The sequence below is a fragment of the Homalodisca vitripennis genome, chromosome 2 (genome assembly GCF_021130785.1).
Source record: "Homalodisca vitripennis isolate AUS2020 chromosome 2, UT_GWSS_2.1, whole genome shotgun sequence".
NCBI lineage: Eukaryota > Metazoa > Arthropoda > Insecta > Hemiptera > Cicadellidae > Homalodisca > Homalodisca vitripennis.
Genome location: NC_060208.1, coordinates 17,661,399 through 17,682,403, shown reverse-complemented (window position 1 = coordinate 17,682,403; position 21,005 = coordinate 17,661,399). Strand labels below are relative to the sequence as shown.

General features: G+C 30.5%; 1 protein-coding gene across 2 annotated transcripts in view; it reads right to left on the bottom strand.

Annotated features, from left to right (window-relative positions):
* Positions 1-13,825: 13,825 nt before the first annotated feature.
* The window catches only part of LOC124353610 (regulation of nuclear pre-mRNA domain-containing protein 1B), a 31,958-nt gene continuing 24,778 nt past the window's right edge, over positions 13,826-21,005 (bottom strand). For both annotated transcript variants that reach the window (XM_046803527.1, XM_046803528.1), the window contains 3 exons: positions 20,109-20,208; positions 15,001-15,176; positions 13,826-14,260 (listed from right to left, as the gene is read on the bottom strand). In XM_046803527.1, the coding sequence (XP_046659483.1) occupies positions 14,117-14,260; positions 15,001-15,176; positions 20,109-20,208 (420 nt within the window). In that variant the 3' untranslated portion in view covers positions 13,826-14,116. The remainder of the gene's footprint in view (positions 14,261-15,000; positions 15,177-20,108; positions 20,209-21,005) is intronic.

Genomic DNA, 21,005 nt, shown 5'->3' with positions numbered 1-21,005 from the left:
ATTTGTTAATAATAGATTCAAATAATGATAAAAAGGTAAACAGAATTTCACTTCACTTTTATATGAAAACTGTTTTTACTTCATTTATTTTCAATGTAAAACTGTTTGAAGAGTATTTTGTACTAATACCATTAGTTTACTTACACGGTGCTGTGGAGAATATTTACGACACTGGAAGAACTACAGCTCATTGCAGTGCAGTGTTCGCCATATAGTACTTTGCTTGAGTAATTATTTTTTTTACACATTGCACAATTGTTCAAGTTAGATTACTTACTTTTTTTATGTTTAACCCTTTTAGGACCAGTCCAAAATTCTGTGTGTAAGTTTTTAAACTTTTTATCCATGTTCCAAAAATTGTGTACATGGAAAATGTGGAATTTTGTATGCTTTTGGGAAAATAATCATGTTTATATCTGTATTTATTTAAAAGCTCTGGTTTTAGGCATTATTTTTTTACCTATAATATATTCTATTGAAAAATATCTATTTGTATAGAAAAAATCAATTTTATGTCTGAATATTTAAGTTTGAACATGAAAAACCATTGAATTTTAAAAATATTGTATGCATGGGAAATGTTACATTTTGATTTTACATGTCATTTTGTATAAATGTATCAAATTTTCAAGTTCTAGTATTTCAAGTAAATAGTCTTTATATACATAATCTAATTAGGTATGTTTGTTAAAACAAAGTTTTTATCATGATTGCAAAACAAAATCTTTTAGCCTACTTATAAAATAAAGCTGAAAAAATACCTGCATGAATATGAGACTGCCTTTCAGATGAATACATGTAGAATACAAAATTAATATCGTTGTCACTTGTAAATCATAAATATATATTACAAAAAATGATAAATTTCATATCTGGTATTTGAGTTACGACTGCCGATAGAATGCACGGTTGGTCTTAAAAGGGTTAAAAAGGTTTTAATGTAATTTATTTGAAAATAATTTCTAATCTGTTGAAAAAAAATCAGGTTTCCTTGGAAACTTCCTTCCAGAGTCCACTAATTTTAAAAATAAATACACAAAAACACATATTTCGGTTGCACTGTCTATTTAGCCCAGTAGACAAACCTTGGATGAAAATAAATTTTGAACCATGATCAAATAATATGAAACAATGTTATTGTGGCGTGTCTACGCATGGTTAGAGTAGAAATAACAGTACTGCATGGAAAGCTATCTAAAGACATTTTGTTCGTTTTACACTCCCTTTATTCAAACCCACTTCATAAAAGTAATTGTTTCAAAACTGAAAGTTTTTATAAGAAGCTAATTCAACATCACTATAACCATTCCAGCTGACTGGTAACACTATCTATAGTTAACACAAAATATTCAGTACAATTTTAGTGTGTGATATTGAAATATATCAAGATGCTCTAATAGTTACAGACACTAACAGGACTCCTGGACCATATTAATCCTTTCAGTGCCGTTATCCGGGTATCCAAGTAGGACAAAAGTATTTTAAGTGTAGCAAATTTTACATTTTGACACATAATTACATTAGTTTGCATAGAAAATGTATGTACTTTTTATTGAACCTTTATATAACGCTTAAAGACACTATGGTAATAAAAGTTAAATATAAAAATAAGTGGTTTTGTCGTTTAAAAATACAAATAATTTTTGGACAAAGTACTGAATTGTTAAAAATAGGTATTATACAATATATATATATATATATATATATATATATATATATATATATATTGCAGCTACTGAAGTTTGCTTAAACTTATTGTTTTGTCAGAAATATAATAAATCATAATTAAAATCACTGAAATAATACTTAAAAGCTTGATAGTAAAATTAGTAAAAATAATAAATAAACATCAATTAAAATGTTTTAGCTGATTAACAAGCATATCATTTTTTTAAATTAAAATGTTATCATAATTTGTAAATATATATATATATATATATATATATATATATATATATATTTTCATTATATGCCTAAACAGATATGTATCAGTCATTGTTTTTTCTTTTACTGACTAAACGTTTCAAACAATAATAATTAAAATATTTATAATTATAAAAAGTTTATTATCATTCATCATCTTAGTCTGATATTAGTGTTGAATAACTATTATTTACCTAATCCTACAGTTTGATATCTATATTTATAGCTGAGCTTTTAAAAGTCTTAACAATTTAAGTGCCTCTGAAATATAACATTTTATTTGTAAGTATTCATGACTCTTTATCTACTTTTCCACTCTTATAGAAGGGAAAACTGAGTTTTCTGAGTGTCTGGTTTGATACTTATGAGTACTATCATTGAAGTTAAATTCGCCTACGTGCAGTAAATCTTGTAAAATATACAAGAAACGGCCATAATATTATGTTCAATAAAGTATGACTCACAACCATCTATGTATAAATGTGCTGATTAAAAGCACATATTATGATGCAATATTTAACAGTATGTGATGAAGACCTGACCTTGTAATACATGAGGCTCTGTCTGCATATTCATGCTGTGGATTAACCCATTGACTACCAATTTAAATTCATCTATTTTTACCCTCAGGTACCGAATTAATTTTTAATTTTCAAATGGAAATCATTGAGTGGTGCTTGGGGTCAACTAAAAATATTAGTCGACCATATAATATGATAAAATTGCAATATATTATCTTATATTATGAATATTTAGTTGCCTAGCTACTAATACCAGATGTATCACTAAAAATAAAATGTTTTGGTTCATTTGCTTGCCTTGGCCACTCCCAAGTTTGAAGGTTGGCCTTGTCACATAATTTTCTTAAATTTCTTCATTGCCACATTCACTCAAAATTCCGTCATCAAAGTTACCATCACTCACTTCATTTTTACTTTCATTGAGTAAGTTCTCCACAAAGTTACCAAAACTCTCGGAAAAGAAGATGTCATTTCAGGTGGCAACTAATCAAATCAAATCGTCAACAGATGAAACGAGAGAGTTGATCAGCTTCAAAATAGAAAATTTAACAGACCATCGATAAAATAGTATAGACAAATGCCGAAATAATCGTTATCGGTAATATTTTTAAACTCCAAAATTACGAACTTAGCGTGATGGGCAGTGCCCGCCATCGGTAGTTACGCCGATGCTAACTGATGATGGGGAATATGTCATTGGTAGCCAATGGGTTAAAGTTTATCATACAAATGGGGTTTACCATTAATTACATATTTGTATTATTAAAAACAATCACTTTCATCTGTTTGTTATGGGACTTGTTTGATTACACATGAAAATAAAAATCAGTAATTTTATTCAGTGCATGAAAATACATGAAAGGAATGTATTTGATTCTCAGTTAAGTATTTATATAATATATAAGAGACCGAAGTATCCAAGAATTAACCCTTTGAGTGCCAACGTCTGATTTTACCGGACGGCAAAAGGTGTCTGAAAAGTGCCAACGTCCGATTTTACTGGACGTTCGGGAAAAAGTCACTAAAAATTTTAACCTTTAATATTTTAAAATAATATCATATTGAAATGTTTGTGAAGAATCGTTCTTTTCAAAATAAATTGTTATAGTACACTTCCGATCAAACTTTAAATTATGAAACTCACATATAAACATTTTTGGTTGCCATAGCTACCGGAAACAATGTGACAATAGTTTCTTAAAAGTTGTATAACTCACTCATTATTGAAGATAATAATATAAATTTTTCAAGATTTACAGACAATTGCATACGATTTCCAGTGATAGGGACTAAGAAAAGGATATGAATTTTTTGGTCATAATAATTTGGTTGAAAAATGAAATTTTAAAAAATTTTTGAATTTTTTTTTACTTAAGTCCATTTTTGGTATTCCTAAATTTAGTGTTATGGTAACTTTGTTATTTTATGTTAATTAAACAGAGTTTTCAGATAAAAATAAAAAAAGAATCATGTTGATAGCTTATTAAATAATCGAACTGTGCATTTTTTTACTAAAACCTTGCAAAATGCCTGCAAAAGGGCTGGCACTTTTAGGTACACCCACTAGAAAAATACCTGGCACTTTTCAGTATACCCAGTCAATAAATACTTGGTACTCAAAGGGTTAAAATATACTGACATAATGCGGAATTTAACCACTTTAATCTAAGGACAATATGGACATAGTTTAACAAGAACAAACAAAACAGATAACCTCTTTTTTTTACTTATACTCGTATGTTGTCTTGTGTGTCAAACGTATTACAAGTTTAAAATATTAAAATCTGAGCTTAGATGCAACTAAAGTAATTTCTGTAATAAAAATTTGTTATTAGCCCTGCAACTTATTTGTGTGAGTCAACTTCCATTCTTCCCACAAAATTTCTTTACAGTAGAAAGTTTGAAAATATTCTGCCATAATAGAAGCAATAATTAATTGATAATTCCAAGAAATTAAAAACATTATTGCAAGCCAGATGGGCTTGCTGTGACAATAAATTGTGTTATTTTAGCCATCAACAAATTTTTAATAGGAATTTTACTTTCTGTACCTACTTTAGACGATTTACCTTGTATTACAATAAAGAATTAAGAAAATCTCAAATGTTTAGTTTTTATATTAGATTTTTATTATAGAATGTGAATAATTAATTCGGTTTTTTTTTCTTTTTTGGAAGTAATTAAAATGGTTTTAATCATAAATGTGCACAGAAATTGAATTTAAGTGAACAATAATGATTTACATGGAAGAAAATTAATTTGATTAAAAAATAATAATTCCTTTTTCATTGTTTTTTACTAAGTGATATATCAATTATGAAAATGTGTAGACTTTTAAAAATACAAGATCACAATTTATTCTGCAAGTTTGTTGTGTGGCATATTCAGGCTGAGTGTAATATTATAAGTTTTATATTTATTTGTACCAATTTTAAAGACGAAAACTGTTGTCACTTCGTGATTAAAATTTTCTTTACTTTTAATTAATTTAGGACTAAACATTTAAACATGAAATAAATATATTCTTCTGTAATCTTTTGTTTTCTGCATAAAAAATTTTTTGGCATGAATAATTTTATAATTATAATAGTTGTTGGTAATAGAAACAGCATCAGGGCCAAAGGGATGGAGTTTAGAGTGAGTCAACTAAATGATAAATGAAGCTTATAAATGATATCTGATGGTAATTGAAGTTACAGCATGCTAGGGCAAGGAAACTTCTGTTTCGAGTCCAATTTTCATTCCATCTCAAACTAATCTTTGGGCTGAACAGGCCTTGTCATTTGACTGGATGTTGGTAAAAACCACAAGTTCTAGTCAACAATGAAAAGATAACACTTTGATGTATCTTTATCACGTTTTTGTACATAGCTGACTATTTCAAACCTCTTACTTTGTTATTTATATTATTTGGTAAGGTATTGTATATTTTAACTAAGCAAAATCTTTGAAATTTATGTAAAGCAGGTAGTTTTTATTGCAAGTCAATCATTAGAGGTGTGTGAGTACTCAAAATTACAAATCAAATATGAATATCAATATAATTCGTTGTTTAATTCAAGATCAAAATCACATTATTACATTCCAGATGATGCATAAGACGTTTCATATAACATTTTGTGTGGGTGTGTGGTACATATAAGACCTTTTAGCAGCAGTCATATTCTGTTGTGGCTTTAAATATTTATATCTTATCTTGTTTTCATTCCTAAGAATACTAAAAAGGTTTTAACCCTTTTGCTGTTGGTTAGTTCACTGTGGTACATGCAAAAGCTGCCAGGGCACTTTTTAGTCAAAACGCATGGGTTTTTAGAGAATGTGCTCTTTTTTCTTTATATGAAATAAAATATTTTTTGTTTTTTTTTACAAATAGTAATTAAAAAATCATTATGCATGTAATTTATTGTTTTTAAATCAATGGTTCTGAAAAGTTACAACTTGAAAACTGTTTACTTTATAATATTTTCAAATTAAACATTACAAAGATAAGGTAAATATGTAAAAATTCCAAGTTTTGGTAATATTTCTTCCAACACGTTTTGCGGCTTTTTTCACCTTTATTCAGTTTTATTCCGAATCTGGTTGTATCATTCCAGAGATGTTTAGAAAGTTTTCTCTACGAAGCTAATATTATTCAGGACCCCACTGCAGTTGCATGTCTATTGGACAGATATAACATATTAAAACTTTTTTGTAGACATCCAACACACATTGTACTGCAGCAGCGAAATGGTTAAACTAAATTGCAATTGGCAAAAATGAATTTATATTTCAATTTGAAGATCACAACTGAATTCTGGTTTTAAGTTTCTTTGTATGAACTATTGAAACTCTTCAGATTCATTATTATAATTCGGATTTATCTAATTTTTTTACGTTTAACCACTTTTGAACTAAAAACCATACAACTTTTTATGTGTATTTTAAATATCTGAATTTTGATGTGGTGATGTATTATTCAAAAATATATATTTTTAAATCCCTTGTGAAAAGTACTTTTAATTGAAAATAAAAGTTATTTTGGTTTTTACTAATTGTAAAGTTTTGTAATATAATCATTGATTGTTTGAAACGTAGGCTACATTTTTATTAGGACTAAACAAGTTAAGTATGTTAATTTAAAAGTAAAAATATTAAAATTGTAAAGTAGTAGCTTAATTTGGACCTTGACCTAAACCATATTTTAAAACTAATTTATAATATCATACATTTTTTAATAAAAAGTATAGTCATCATATATGATTTCAAAGACACACTACTTTATTTAAAGACATATTATGAATTGTATGTGATTTTACTATGACTATTCACACACCCCTAATTATCAAACAAATATTTATTTTTAACAGATTTGAAAATTATAATATTAGTATTAAATGTGCTTGTGTTGAATTGGGTTTTGACAAAACAATTCAAATTTAGAATTTTATGTAAATTATGTTTTTAAATTAAATGTTTAATTTAGCTAGGAAAAAAGTTGTTTAGGTTAACCTTCTCAGTGTGTTACAGTATAAACAATTGACTAACAGACCATAAGAAGTACCATACTTATAACGTTCTGCTTCGTAAAACCTGTTTTTGGATTTAATTTGATACGCTAAGCTCATCATAGAGAGAGAACTCTAATGCGTACAAATCGTAAAACTGTCATAAGTAGGCTGTGTAACAATGTATACAATTATAGTACAAGTAACTTGTAAAAATGAATCATTAATTCAGGTAACGAGTCATTTTGTTGTAGAGTAGTCACAGTTTAACTTAATTTGATTGAAATCTACTGTCCAGTTCAATTGCTATAAAATGTAAATGTTACATAATTATCAGGGAAAATTGGATGTTTTATAAAAACTCAGTCAGGCTTAGTTTATTGGCAAGCGATGTTGGATTATTGTAAAGTCGAAGCTTAGTGTTTACTAATGTACCCGCTATGCCGCACTGCAAAGATACCTATTAGCTTTCTCAATTGGCATTATATCTGTATTTCTATTTTTGCACAACTGGTTTGTTCCAATAGTTTCTAGTGCAGGCAGAAAAAAAAGGATCAGGTGCTAAGTGAACGAGTTGAAGAATAAGAAATGCTTGCTTTTTCAACCTTAATCGTTTGATTTGTTATCTGATCTCTATCTCACTATTCATGTTTTGTGTACAATTAATTGTCAAGATTCGTATTGTCCTTTTATACTGAACAATTAAGTTAACTCGTAACACAGGCGGCTTGCAGGAGGAAGATAACTCTGTACATCTAGAGGACTCCATAACTTAATGAGACAGAAGTTAAGTTGTACTTCTTATTGTTTGTGTATCTTTTTGTATTCGTTCACTAAACACAAGCACAATTAATTAAATGGAAAATGCATAAGTTTAAATATTCAATATAGTTAAAGTATATGTCTTGCTTTTACATTTATTTTTTCTTTAAAATATCAGTTTTCATCATAATTTTTTTTACATGTTGTCTTAGTTTTTCAATTCATTCTTAACTTTAAGTACGGTAAAGAATAAATTTATGTTTATAGTAAAATAATTTTTAGATGTATGTTACTGTCAAATTTTTATGTTTTAGGTTTTTTATTTTCGGATACTAAATAGCTCAATTTTATTTTCTAAAATAAAATGTACCCCTCTTGTTTCTTTAAAGATTTAATCGTGCTACTTATTTCAAGTTCTATGTCAATACGATAATGTACAGCATGAAAATGAACAGATGACCAAGTTTTTAGTTTAAATGTTTTAAGTGTTGCAACATTTTAAAAAGTGGGTTAATTTTTATTTTATTAGTTTTAACACCAAATCTGTTGAGCTCAACAACTACTGTTTATTGTATTTTTAAGTCTCTCAAGTGTTGGTATGGTTTCAACGTTATGAAATTTGATGTAGACAAATTATAGTCATTTCTTCCGTTACGTTGGAAGAAATCGATCACTGATCAATCAAGAGTAAACAACTCTGAGCAACACTATTCATGCGAAGGGGCGGCCTATTCAGTTAGGCATATAATAATGTAATCCAAATGTATAAACCTAACTACAGTAGAGGTCTGCAGGAGCCCTGATTAGAAATATTTTAATTTTTAAAAGTAACTGTATGGAATTTTTATGGTCTACTGTTGTTTCAAAGGAAATTCAGTTTAACTCTAGAAGAGACATAATGTAAACTAGAGGTATTTTTTACCTATTAATTTTTAATACATGTTTAGTTTGTTTTCCATTCTGTATGTGTTTCTCTGTGGTGATCTATTCCACTCCAACACGGGCTTGCAGACCACTACATTTTTCTTTATGACTTTAAATTTTCTTAATTTAGATACAAGTTGTAAAATAGGATGTTTCTTAGGCTTGTGTTTTGGTGTTTCATGTAGTCTCCACTAGTTGATAGAATCTGCCTTTTCTTTTTCTGAAATTTCCTTCATAATAAATAAAAATATATCTTAACGGAGTCTGATTTATTTACCACCTGAAATGATGATTCTCCTCTAAGTTTGTTTACCTGTTTAAGACACAAGGAGGTATGTTTGGTTCGCACTAAGTAGCAAAACATCTTAGGCACAATCGTTCAGAGCCAGCAACCTTGAGCTTTATCTCTTAAGAACAATTTTATGCTTATGACACAAATGTCCTTACTATGGGACATATTAGGTCTATAATGTGCCGTAACCCTTTGCGGACAGATGCAGATATATCCAAAAAATCAGATCAAATCCATACTAAATTATTTTTTATGTAAAATTGTTCAAAAGAAACAATTTAAGAAAATATAAATAACAACTCGAAAACGAATGGTTATTTAAAAAAAAACTAACATCACTTGTGGACATTGAAAAAGGTGGAATAACAACTCAAATTTCTATATGGCGTCTAAAACTTTAATATACCATTATTAAAATTAGGTCCATAAATATACAGAATGGTTTTTTTCCTATAACTATCATACTATTATGTGTACAAACAAATTGGTATGCAATATTGGTGGGAACTAAATGTGTGCTAATAATTCAGTTCAATGACGTAAGTCATATTCAACTTTGCTTTGGAAACTTGAAGGAAATTTATAAAACCAATTAATCATTTAATTACTACTTAAGTAAAAACTTAAATTAGAACTATTATGATCACAATTAACATATTTGTAAAAGAAATACATAAAAACAGGTTGATGCCAATTTTTCTTTATTCTGAATTTGATAGATTTCTGTTACTTGTAGGTTATTACAGATAAATTCTTAAACAATGCATCACATTAGTCAAAAATACATGACCAATAAATTGGATCCATTTTCATTTATGAAAAACATACATTCATACAACAGAAACAATGGCAAAAATTACTAATTGACAGCTGGTTTCTATATTGCACAGATTATTTTGTTGGTTTTGATTTATTACCGTTAACTCTAGTAGTGGGAGGCATCGCTTACATAAATCTGATTCTACCTATCATATCAACATGATTCAGACACGATTGGAAATATCAATTTCTAAGCTTACATCATATTTGCAACACACAAAATGTGCGAATTACTCAAACAGCTGTTTGTAAAGTCTAATTTATTCTATTAATATATTATTAGCTGTTTTGGTCAGGTATAGTTGCCATGTCTCCTATACGTTGATTTTTTTCATTTTCTTATAGTTAATTAGGATTCTAAGTAATTATAAACATTAAATAACGAGACCTTAACTCTTTACCTATTCTGGAAGGTACTAGAATAATGTATTCCAATGTGGCTAAGTATCTAGGAGTTATTCTAGACAATAGGTCAACATAGAATCCTCACATAGAGCAATTATATCCAAAGCAACTATTTCCGTTTGTTAGCTGCTGAGAGAGGATGTCCATGCATAGACACCGGAGACGCACAGTAATGCATGAACATAGGCAGACATGGAATAGATCTACCTCGAAATAGTAACTTTCTATCCTGTTGCGTTTTTGTCGGTTTTATTCATTTTTTTTTTATTAGTAAAAACTTTAAAATATTGGTGTCTGAATCAAGTTGAAAGAGCCGAGGCATTGAGAATCCTAGAGATGTGCTAAATGAGTACATCACAATAACTGTTACAGGTACTCTCAAGTTTACAAAGTATTTATCAGTAAAAAAGTACTCATCAGTTACAATATTATGAAAAAATATTTTAAATACAATAAATTTAAAATTACAGCACAAAATAATAATAATAAAGAATTCACACATTAAAAACATGTTTATTAAGAGTACCATAAAATAATAACATCAAAAATAAAACATTTAACTTTTATATTCCAGAGAGTGTGATTATAAATTGAGGTTAATTGAAAGATGCATTGAGCTAGTTTTATTGTGCTCATAGACTTGGAGAGTACCCTCTCTGTAACCAGGAGTTACAAATGTTAGTTACTTCAGTATCTTTAACTGTAATGGAGACCGAGTTTTTTAGTAACGGTTACTCTTGAGGCAAATGAGGACCCATTCCAGGAGTCCCGACACATCTCTAGCGAGGTATCGAAGTGTTGAAATCGACCCTTTCCTATAAATCCTCTTATTTTAAAAACTACAACATTTAGCAAGTGTTGGTTGTATTTTTCAACCTATGTACTCAATATAAATCATCAGTTTAACAGAATCTAATATTTCATTTATTTTTTATGAAGCTCTCATAAATGAAGTCGTCTGTTAACGCTATCTATACCTTTCAAAATGGTTTAGATCGTTTTTATTTTATATGATAATAATTTAATGCTTTTGAAAAGACTATATATATATATTATAATTTAGTATATTTAATATCAAAATAATAGAAATATCTTAAGTAAAGAATAAGTAAAAACACGATTTAAAAATACATTCCCGCAAAATTAGGCAGTGTTTCAGTAAATAATACAAAACTTTCTAGGATTAAAAATGTTAAAGATTTATAACCACTGGTCATAAATTTAAAATAAAATATAAAACTAATGTAACAGTACTTTTTGTTAGTTTTTTTTTAATGATGATGGATGATATGAAAGGACAGGATTTCACACATCATTATATCATTATACGTTGCATAAATATAACTCTACTTCAAGGATTAAAATACTTGATACTCATACTGCCATGAAAACTTTTTCAATACAACATTTTAAAACTAGAAATAACATCCAGATTGAATATTTACTTAACCATATTAATTTGTTGGTCTTGTTACTACGCACAACTTTGTCCATTTAATCTCTTCTGTATCTCTTAATAGTTTCCACAATCTCTTCAGTGTGCATAAAATTTGGAACACCCGTTACATTAATTTAAAGAATAACTTAAGACTATATTGCCACAATCTGACAGAATTTCAATAGCGAAATTCAAATTAGAGATAAAAGTTTAAACAGAATTACAGATATTTCGAAACTACTTACATGAAATGCAGCACATAATACATTTTTAACAGTCTTAAATATAGTGTATACTTGTACATACAAGTCCCAGCTTGTTTCATCTGTTACAAAATACATCTGCTTAATGTAACTAAATTAGTAGTAAGTAAATTAGTTTTTAAATGAAATGTTTTTTCATGACGAAGCCTATTGTAACTGAAAATGTTATTTAATGGCCAATAAAGATCTTGAATCTTGAAAAAAAAGCTTAGAATCTCAATACCTTCACTTAAAGTTTGGTTCCACTGTGTATTATTTTACAGCAAAAAAGTTATGGTTAAGAAAAATTACAAAATAATCCGTTGTTTCAAAATAGTTGACATTACCGTAAGAAGAATTACTGTACCCCTCTGAATTTTATACAAAAACAGGGACAACAATTATTTAGAATGAGATAAGCATTCCATGATAATGTAGCTGTGGTGGGAAAGGTTGATTCAATGTAAATGTTGACTTTCAGACAGTTTCAGATGCTGCACTAAGCTGAAAGTGAAACGGACCTAACTCAACATTCACATTCCATGATGTTAAAGAACCACTTTTAGAAAAATTGATTACACTTAAAAATTAATATGTTTGAATGTGAATAGGAACTGAATTGTACATAATTATGAGGTAATTAAAAGATAAACATTTTTTATGTATAAACTGTTTTATTCATACTTGTTTTTAAGCTGTAAGAAAACTTTCCATTTTTTCTTTTCATGCTCTTATTTGTGGTGTTCCATCTGTAAGACCTGGTACTACTACTATTTTGTCTCACTCCCTGACACCTGTGGAATAGACTCTCTCTGCCACCTAGCGCCCGCACAAGGAAATAGGACCACTTTTTATCTCCAGAGTTCCAGGTCAGAATGGGGTTGTGGGGAGTTGGGGGGGGGGGGGTTACCTTCAGTATGTAAGGACACAATCATTACCAGGAGGACCAAAGGATTAAACAAGTCATTTACCATCATTTGGTTAGTATTTTCTTTAAGTTTTCTTATATTACTCCACAGTAAATGTATATCATCACATCTAAATCGGCTGGGCTCAGAAGATTAAAGTTCTATATTTTGCTGGTCATACATCTGTTAACCTTCTGAATCTCACACATTGATCTTACAGTACAGTATCCGCCCATCTCACACCGTGACCTTACAGTACAGTATCTGCCCATCTCACACCGTGACCTTACAGTACAGTATCCGCCCATCTCACACAGTGACCTTACAGTACAGTATCCGCCCATCTCACACAGTGACCAGATCCACGAATTTGAATGATCATTGCTAATTTTAATTTTTATGCATTCAAATTAAATTATGAATATCAATTTAATGTTAATATTCCTTTTGAAATTGGCACAATTATATGTTTAAAAATACTGGATAATTCACAAATAAACCTTGATCCTGTCAAAATATTTTAAACTACTGTTTTTAAAATAAACTTTTTTTGTTCAATTAAAAAATCTGTGATGGGTCAGTTCCACTTTGGTCACTTTTGGTTCAGTATAAATTTTTCAATGTCGATTCTAATAAGTACAATTTCCAAAAGGAAAAGAAATTTGTTTAAATAATTTGTTTATTTTAAAATGTGAAAACCTTTTTTTATACAATAAAAGCCAAGTTGTTGGATTTGATCAAAATGTTACACCTTATATTTTTTACATTAAAATGTCTTCATTTAAAATACCATAAATTAGAGAAAGTTATAGTAGTTCTAAATTCAGCCAAGAAAAAGAACTGGCCCATCCCAAACAATAATAAATGAAGCAAATATCTTTAAATACATCCAAAACGTCTTCACAAATGTACTTCAAAAAAATAATATTCCTTTCTGTTGATTATAAATAACATACATACAAGAAGAGCACCTCAAAGAAGTTATATGATTAAAATCTTGATTATACATTTTCCAAAAAATTGATTTGTAAATAAATTTCCTTCACAAAGAAAAATACTAGAAGAATATAATAAGTATGCTTTCAAAGAATGATATTTAAAATCTCCCAAAAGCTTTTACGTAGTGCTTTTATCAATTTATTTTCACCAACAAAAACATTTTATTCAATACGTAACATTCATTATATACATAGAATCTTTATACATAGCGGTGTAGAACATGATCCGATATATTGTCCACAGTAATACTCACTAAATTGAATAGGAAAACAGTAACAAACATGAGAAAATACACTAAAAAATAAAACAAAAAGCGACTCAAGTCTAGAATGACGTGGATTGTTGCAAGTGCAGTACTGTAAGGCATTGCTGGCTTGACTTGTGTTACAGGTGGTATTAACCCAGCCGGAACAGGTCCCCAGCAGAGGGCAGGGGCGCCAACCCCCCAGTGGTGGACTGTGTGATGTCTGGCAGGTTGCGCATGTGTGACCTCACTTCCTGCCGAACTTGTTTCACCTTTTGCAGCTTTTCCATATACTCCTGAAAAAAAATGTTGATCGTGATTTCACCATTTGTTTACAATAAATATGATCCTTAATTAAAAAGTTCATGACAACAGCTTTTTCCGGACTTTTTTATTTGCTGTTGAATTTTTCAATAATTATGGCAAAAACCATAATAGTTTTTTTTTTTACTTTAACCATAGCAAGAAAAGTATGTAGGCTTCGCAATTTCACACAAAAAACATTACTTCAATACGTTTTTTCAATTTTTCTCCATGTACCCCAAGGGCTAAAATAAAAAAATGATTTACCTTCATTACCCGATGGGCACACTATAATCTGAGGTATTTATTTAAGCACAGGATCAAATTTAACAAACCACAAAGACATGCAAATAATAAAATTGTAATAAGGAAATGCATAGCAATGTGTACTCCATCAGGTGCACGACGTGCTTTATGAAAGCCTGATCGGGTACATGATGGCAGTTGTGAAAGATCACATGTACCTGATGGAGTACACGTCGTGTTGAACGTGTTAAGTTATGGTTCTAGTAATACTCGTGTAATATTTCTAGCTATAATTAAACTTAGTATTAGTCTTTTCATAAAAGATTTGGCAAGCATCAAAAAATTTTCAAAAATAGTACGATTAATTTGTAAAACAATTATGTCTTAAATAAGACTACTACAACGTTCAACAAATAGGTTTTATACTTATTTAGGGTTAAGTATTAATATTTGGCACATATTGTACTTAAACAAATGATAAATTTACCTCTAGTGTGTTCTCAGCCTGAGTCAGAAGGTCGCGTTGCGCCTGAGTAAAGTCACGTAACATCTGTGCAACACGACGCCGGTCTTCCATTTCGTTGGCTAGCCTCGTGTTGTACTCTGAGAGTAACGTCACAGCATCGTTCACCTGTGCCGCCAACCTCTCAGCTGCCCCCCGGTCTGCGGAAAAGCATCAGCACAGTGTTACAGAAAATAAATAGTGAAATTATCAGGAATAAAACACAACAAACATCTAAACCTCAATATCTTTCACGATAATACAGAGCAGAAGGTTTTTTTTTAGTGGAAACATTAGATTGTCCCCGCATTTAGTCCTAAAAAGGACCTTTGCGCCTCCCTTAATTATATTTCTGAGACTCTGAGAACAGGATCTGAGACTTTTACAGAAGCCGATCAGATTTGAGGGCTCCTGTTCTCTGATGTCTTGGGGCTGAGGAGATATGCCCCTAGGAATCTTTTTTCAGAAATGTAGATATGGCAGGACCGTTTAGCCATATGTGTTCCGCTAATTCCTCTGCTTCTCTGCAGAGTCTGCATTAATATGTACCGTAGTCGTAATTATTTATGCTGAATCGCGGTAGGAAGTAGGCTCTTTGTTAACTAGACGCGATGCGTGGACATTGTTTGTTGGTTCGAGACCGGTCAATCAGCTGATCGTGTTATCTACGGTGATACGTTCGTTCCGAACCTGTTGGGTGGAGAGAGGGAGGCAGTCTTGAAGTTTCGACGACAGGGTGCAGACCTCAGTAGAGAAGCAGTATTTCTTCCTCTAATCCTATAGTTTTGGGATCTAGAGTAATTCTTTTAATCGGGTGTAAAATTTAAATCAAGTTTTAATTTTCTTTAGTGCGTTTTTAGTTTCCTATCAGCCTCCATAGTCTTCAAAGTAGTAAGTCCCGTACCAGCGTTTAGTTAATATCTTTTATTTTATACTGTTGTGATTAAATTTGTAAAATTTTCCCATATTACAGAGTCTGAGAATTAATTTCAATTTTTTGAAGTACTGTGAATTAAATTTTGGTCGTAAAGTTAATATCAAGGTTTGTGTTATTTTGATTTTGAATATTTTTGAGAAGAGAACCTTTTATTTTATTTTGTTAATTTAAACCTTTTTGATAAGTATACATTTTTAGTTTCATTTTAATTTTAATTCTTTTTGATCAGACTCTTAATTAGATTTGATCGATTGTGAGGATTTTTTGAAGAAAATCAAATCTAAAGTTTGTAAACTTTGTTAAAATTTTGGTGAACTCTAATTCGGAATAAATCAAGTATTTCCGAAAAGTTGTTTTGATTTATAAAGTATTAGCTCCAGATTAATATAATATATGTGCTATAATAACAGTACATAATTTGCGCCACTATGCTTGTTTCTTTTTGAGCATAAACTTGTACAACAGGTTAATTTACAGGAAAGAACTTGTAAACTTGCATAAACTTGTCGGCTTCCTGTAAGTGTGTATAACTTGTATAAGATTGTATAAACTTGAAAATTGTGTATAAACCTGCATAATCTTGTGTAGTGTGTAAGACTTAGGACTTAGAACAGTATTGTGTTTTAGAATATTTGATTTATTTTTAAGCAAATAATTTTTAAAAATAAAATGGAGCTAGCGCATGTGGATCTGTTGTTCAAAAAGGAATTAATATTTTGAAATAAAATTTTAGGAGGCGAAATGCTTTTGAAAAACGACACCGTCAGAAACTTAGAAAAATGTTGAGGTCCCTTTTTGAAATTAAATATTGGGGACAATGCTAGTAATTCGAAAAGGGGGTATAAAATAATTATAGTTATTGTAGAAAGGGTCAAGAACAATGAGGGCAGGAGATAGGAATATTGTGATAGCTTCCTGTGTAAATCTAAAAAGGTCCGGATGTGCCCAACCCGAAATAATTCAGCCCGTTGTAAAAGTATTAGTTTTGTAAGAGTCCGTATCATAAAGTATTATTACAAGTGAACCTGATAAGTGAAAGCGAAGTGAACCCTGATAAGTGAAAACAAAGTGAGCCTGATAAGTGAAAGTATTTATGACTCGATAGTAAAGAAAGGACTGGGCAATATGATTGAACACACTGATATTAAATTGCTTATCGGAAATAATAAGGAAATATCGATCCTGGTTAAATGTGTTTTTGGTTTTAAAATAAAGATAGCTTTTTTTTTTGAAGGTGCATATTTCTAAATTAAAATTTAAATACTAAATATGAAATTTGAGAACTCAATAAACATTAGCCCGGGGCAAAGGTCAGTATGTTTTTATTTTCAGGAAAATTATATTGTCGAAAAAGGAATAGAAGATGGGTCTAAAACAATAAAATAACAATTATAATTGATTTCTAAATTAAACCTCAAGAATTGATTATATATTTATGTATTAATTCTGGCCCAAAACATAAAACAAGTTAAGTATGAGAGTCCAGTAGTTTATTATAATAGTAAAAATAAATAATGGAATATAAAAGGGTGATGTGACGACGTTTTTATTACAGCGAAATGTATGGCTAAGATGAGAAGAAACTGCCATAACTATATAAAAAATGCCAGTGTAAGTGTGTGATAGGGGTGTTGTAAACTATGTAATTTTCAGGGACAATGAATGCATTGTGTATGAAGTTAATACACAGATGTATTGTGATATATCATGAGATATATTTTTTCCCTGTTCCTTCAAATGTCGAAGGACAGGGTAATTTTGGTAATGTTGTGGTATTGTTGTCCCCTGTTCCTTCCAATAGAGAAGGACAGGGTAATATTTTGGTATGCAATGAGTTATATTGATAGTGATATTTCTTCCCTGTTCCTTCAAATATAGAAGGACAGGGTAATATTGATTTTAATCACTATATGAGGTTTATTGTGGTGTAAATAATTAATTATTGTGCCATTGTAATCCCTGTAAATTGATTGTATTGTAATTAACAACATCTGGTAATGGTTTACATTCGTGACACTGGCGCAGGCGTACAATAAGAACACCGTGAAAGACTGACAGCCAATACAATTATTACGGAGGGAATGTTTTGTAAAAAGGAATGTCCTCCAAGAGCTCAATGCCTCGCGGGCTGAAAATTGTTATTAGATTGTAGGAGCAGGTAGCAGTTCTATTAGTGAATCAGAGCCAGCCAACCACAAGATCTACGAGGCCGCCGCACTGCCACCGGCCGCATGGTCATTGGAGAAGCTACCAGCCTCGACTCCTCACTTACCACATCCCTCTGCGATGGCTACCTCGGGACCCATACTGGACATCGGGCAACCCTAGTACATCATCCTCGGACTACACACATCACGGCCTCCACCATAGTGATAAGTACAAAATAATTGTTATTTAAAAGCATGAATGTGGAGGGAAATGATTGTACTTAGTCCGGGATGAGTGTTTTTAACGGTTTAGGTTCCTACCGTGATTTCAGCTTCGGGTTAGGGAACTATGTACCGTAGTCGTAATTATTTATGCTGAATCGCGGTAGGAAGTAGGCTCTTTGTTAACTAGACGTGGTGCGTGGACATTGTTTGTTGGTTCGAGACCGGTCAATCAGCTGATCATGTTATCTACGGTGATACGTTCCGAACCTGTTGGGTGGAGAGAGGGAGGCAGTCTTGAAGTTTCGACGACAGGGTGCAGACCTCAGTAGAGAAGCAGTATTTCTTCCTCTAATCCTATAGTTTTGGATCTAGAGTAATTCTTTTAATCGGGTGTAAATTTAAATCAAGTTTTAATTTTCTTTAGTGCGTTTTTTAGTTTCCTATCAGCCTCCATAGTCTTCAAAGTAGTAAGTCCATACCAGCGTTTAGTTAATATCTCTTATTTTATACTGTTGTGATTAAATTTGTAAAATTTCCCATATTACAGAGTCTGAGAATTAATTCAATTTTTTGAAGTATGTGAATTAAATTTTGGTCGTAGAGTTAATATCAAGTTTTGTGTTATTTTGATTTTGAATATTTTGAGAAGAGAACCTTTTATTTTATTTTGTTAATTTAAAACCTTTTTGAGAAGTATACATTTTTAGTTTCATTTTAATTTTAATTCTTTTGATCAGACTCTTAATTAGATTTGATCGATTGTGAGGATTTTTTGAAGAAAATCAAATCTAAAGTTTGTAAACTTTGTTAAAATTTTGGTGAACTCTAATTCGGAATAAATCAAGTGTTTCCGAAAAGTTGTTTTGATTTATAAAGTATTAGCTCCAGATTAATATATAATGTGCTATAATAAACGGTACACATCAGTCTGGCTAAGGCCCACCTTCATAAGGTGTTTTCTAAGGGGGCCATGTCCTGTCAGCATCCCTATTATCAGTCTTATATCCTCCTTACTCTGATCTTAGAGAGATGCCCACCCTTTAGCATAAGGAGAGATAAACATTTTTGATTGTCTTAATCCTGAGACTCTACTCCAATTAAAGTATCTTATCCTCATTTCCCAATCTTTTACAAGAGCAGAAGGTTATAAACCAGAACATTCAAGAAAATATTAAGGAAACCAACAAAACCCAAGTAATAAAGCTGTGGAAACACAGTCACACATTGTATAAACACTGATATTACTAATGGCATCCTCACACCAAGTGGGAGAAGAGTCCCTGAAGGATTCTCATTGGTAACAGATTTGCCTAAATTTTATTTATACTAACTTAATTTTTACTACTTTTGAGTTCATTGACCCCTAAACTGCCATGCCCGTGTTAACATGTTTCAAACAGCTGCTTCATTACACAATACTTGACAGCTGTAAAATTATACACATTGGCCCCTAGTAGTGTTTATTTGAACTACTACAAATCCACAGTAGTGCCGTTTAATTGCTACTACATCATCAGGGAAGCACATTGATAAAGTTTTACCTGGACGTTAGAAATAGAACATTACTATTTTCTGGCCTTACAATTTTTATTTTTGAAGTTGCTAATGCAAGTTTTTTTACTTTCTATTTTTATTGTACTTGACGTTTTAGCAATTTTAGATTTGTCCGGATGCATTGTTGTGAATTAGGCACTCAGTAGAGTAAATTTTCTGAGAATGATGGAGATTGGGATGCAGACTCAATTAATGAACCATGACCTATGTAGTATGACAACAGACTTCACCTTCTAGTTTAGCGAGCAGGTTGACCTCAGAGACCTCTGGTGGTAGACTGGCGATCTTCTCCCTCACGATGGCATCACTTGACGCAGAGTTCTCCAGCTCCTGAACAAGTCAGACAACAGATAATAAATAGTGCCAACATATGGTTCAAACTTTCAGTGCTCATATACCAGAAAATCTGTTTTAACATTTTCATACCAACACAGAGATTATTACTAAGGTTAAGATACAGCATCCCTTATGTAATGATTAAAAATCTATTTGTATATTAAATACAAAACCCAATCCTTATTCCGAATTTCTTATGGTAGATGACATTTAAGCCATTTAATGAGCCAAAAATGCAAAGAATTGTAATTTATTGGCCTTAAAGATATTAAAACATATTTTTAAAGAGTACATGAACGAGAATAAGAATTTTATTTGCACAATTTTACAAATTACAGTTAAATGATGAAATTAAAGTTGAAAACATAAAATACTAATTTTATCTACAAGTAAATCTGTATTAGGTTTCCAAAACTATGCCAAGTAAAGATCTAGAAAATTGTCAGCCACAAACTCAACCATACTGAATTAAGAGTTTTATTTAATAGTATACATTGTCATATTTTCCTACATATTTTTAATTTTTTAACCTTGACGCACCTATTAGACAAACTTTTAATTCATTTATTTTGTGTTATGTGTTTATATGTGTAGGCCTACACTGTGTTATTTGATTGTGCGTTTGACAATGACGTGATCGGGTAAAACGCGTCATGCTTTAGTACATAATAGATTGCTTCAAGCAGAGAATACACAATTAAAGATATAACAGTATTTGTTCCATCATTTTCTTCAAAACGGATATAGTCTGTAAGGTATAAATAGTAATTTATGTCTGGCAGAGTGATCAC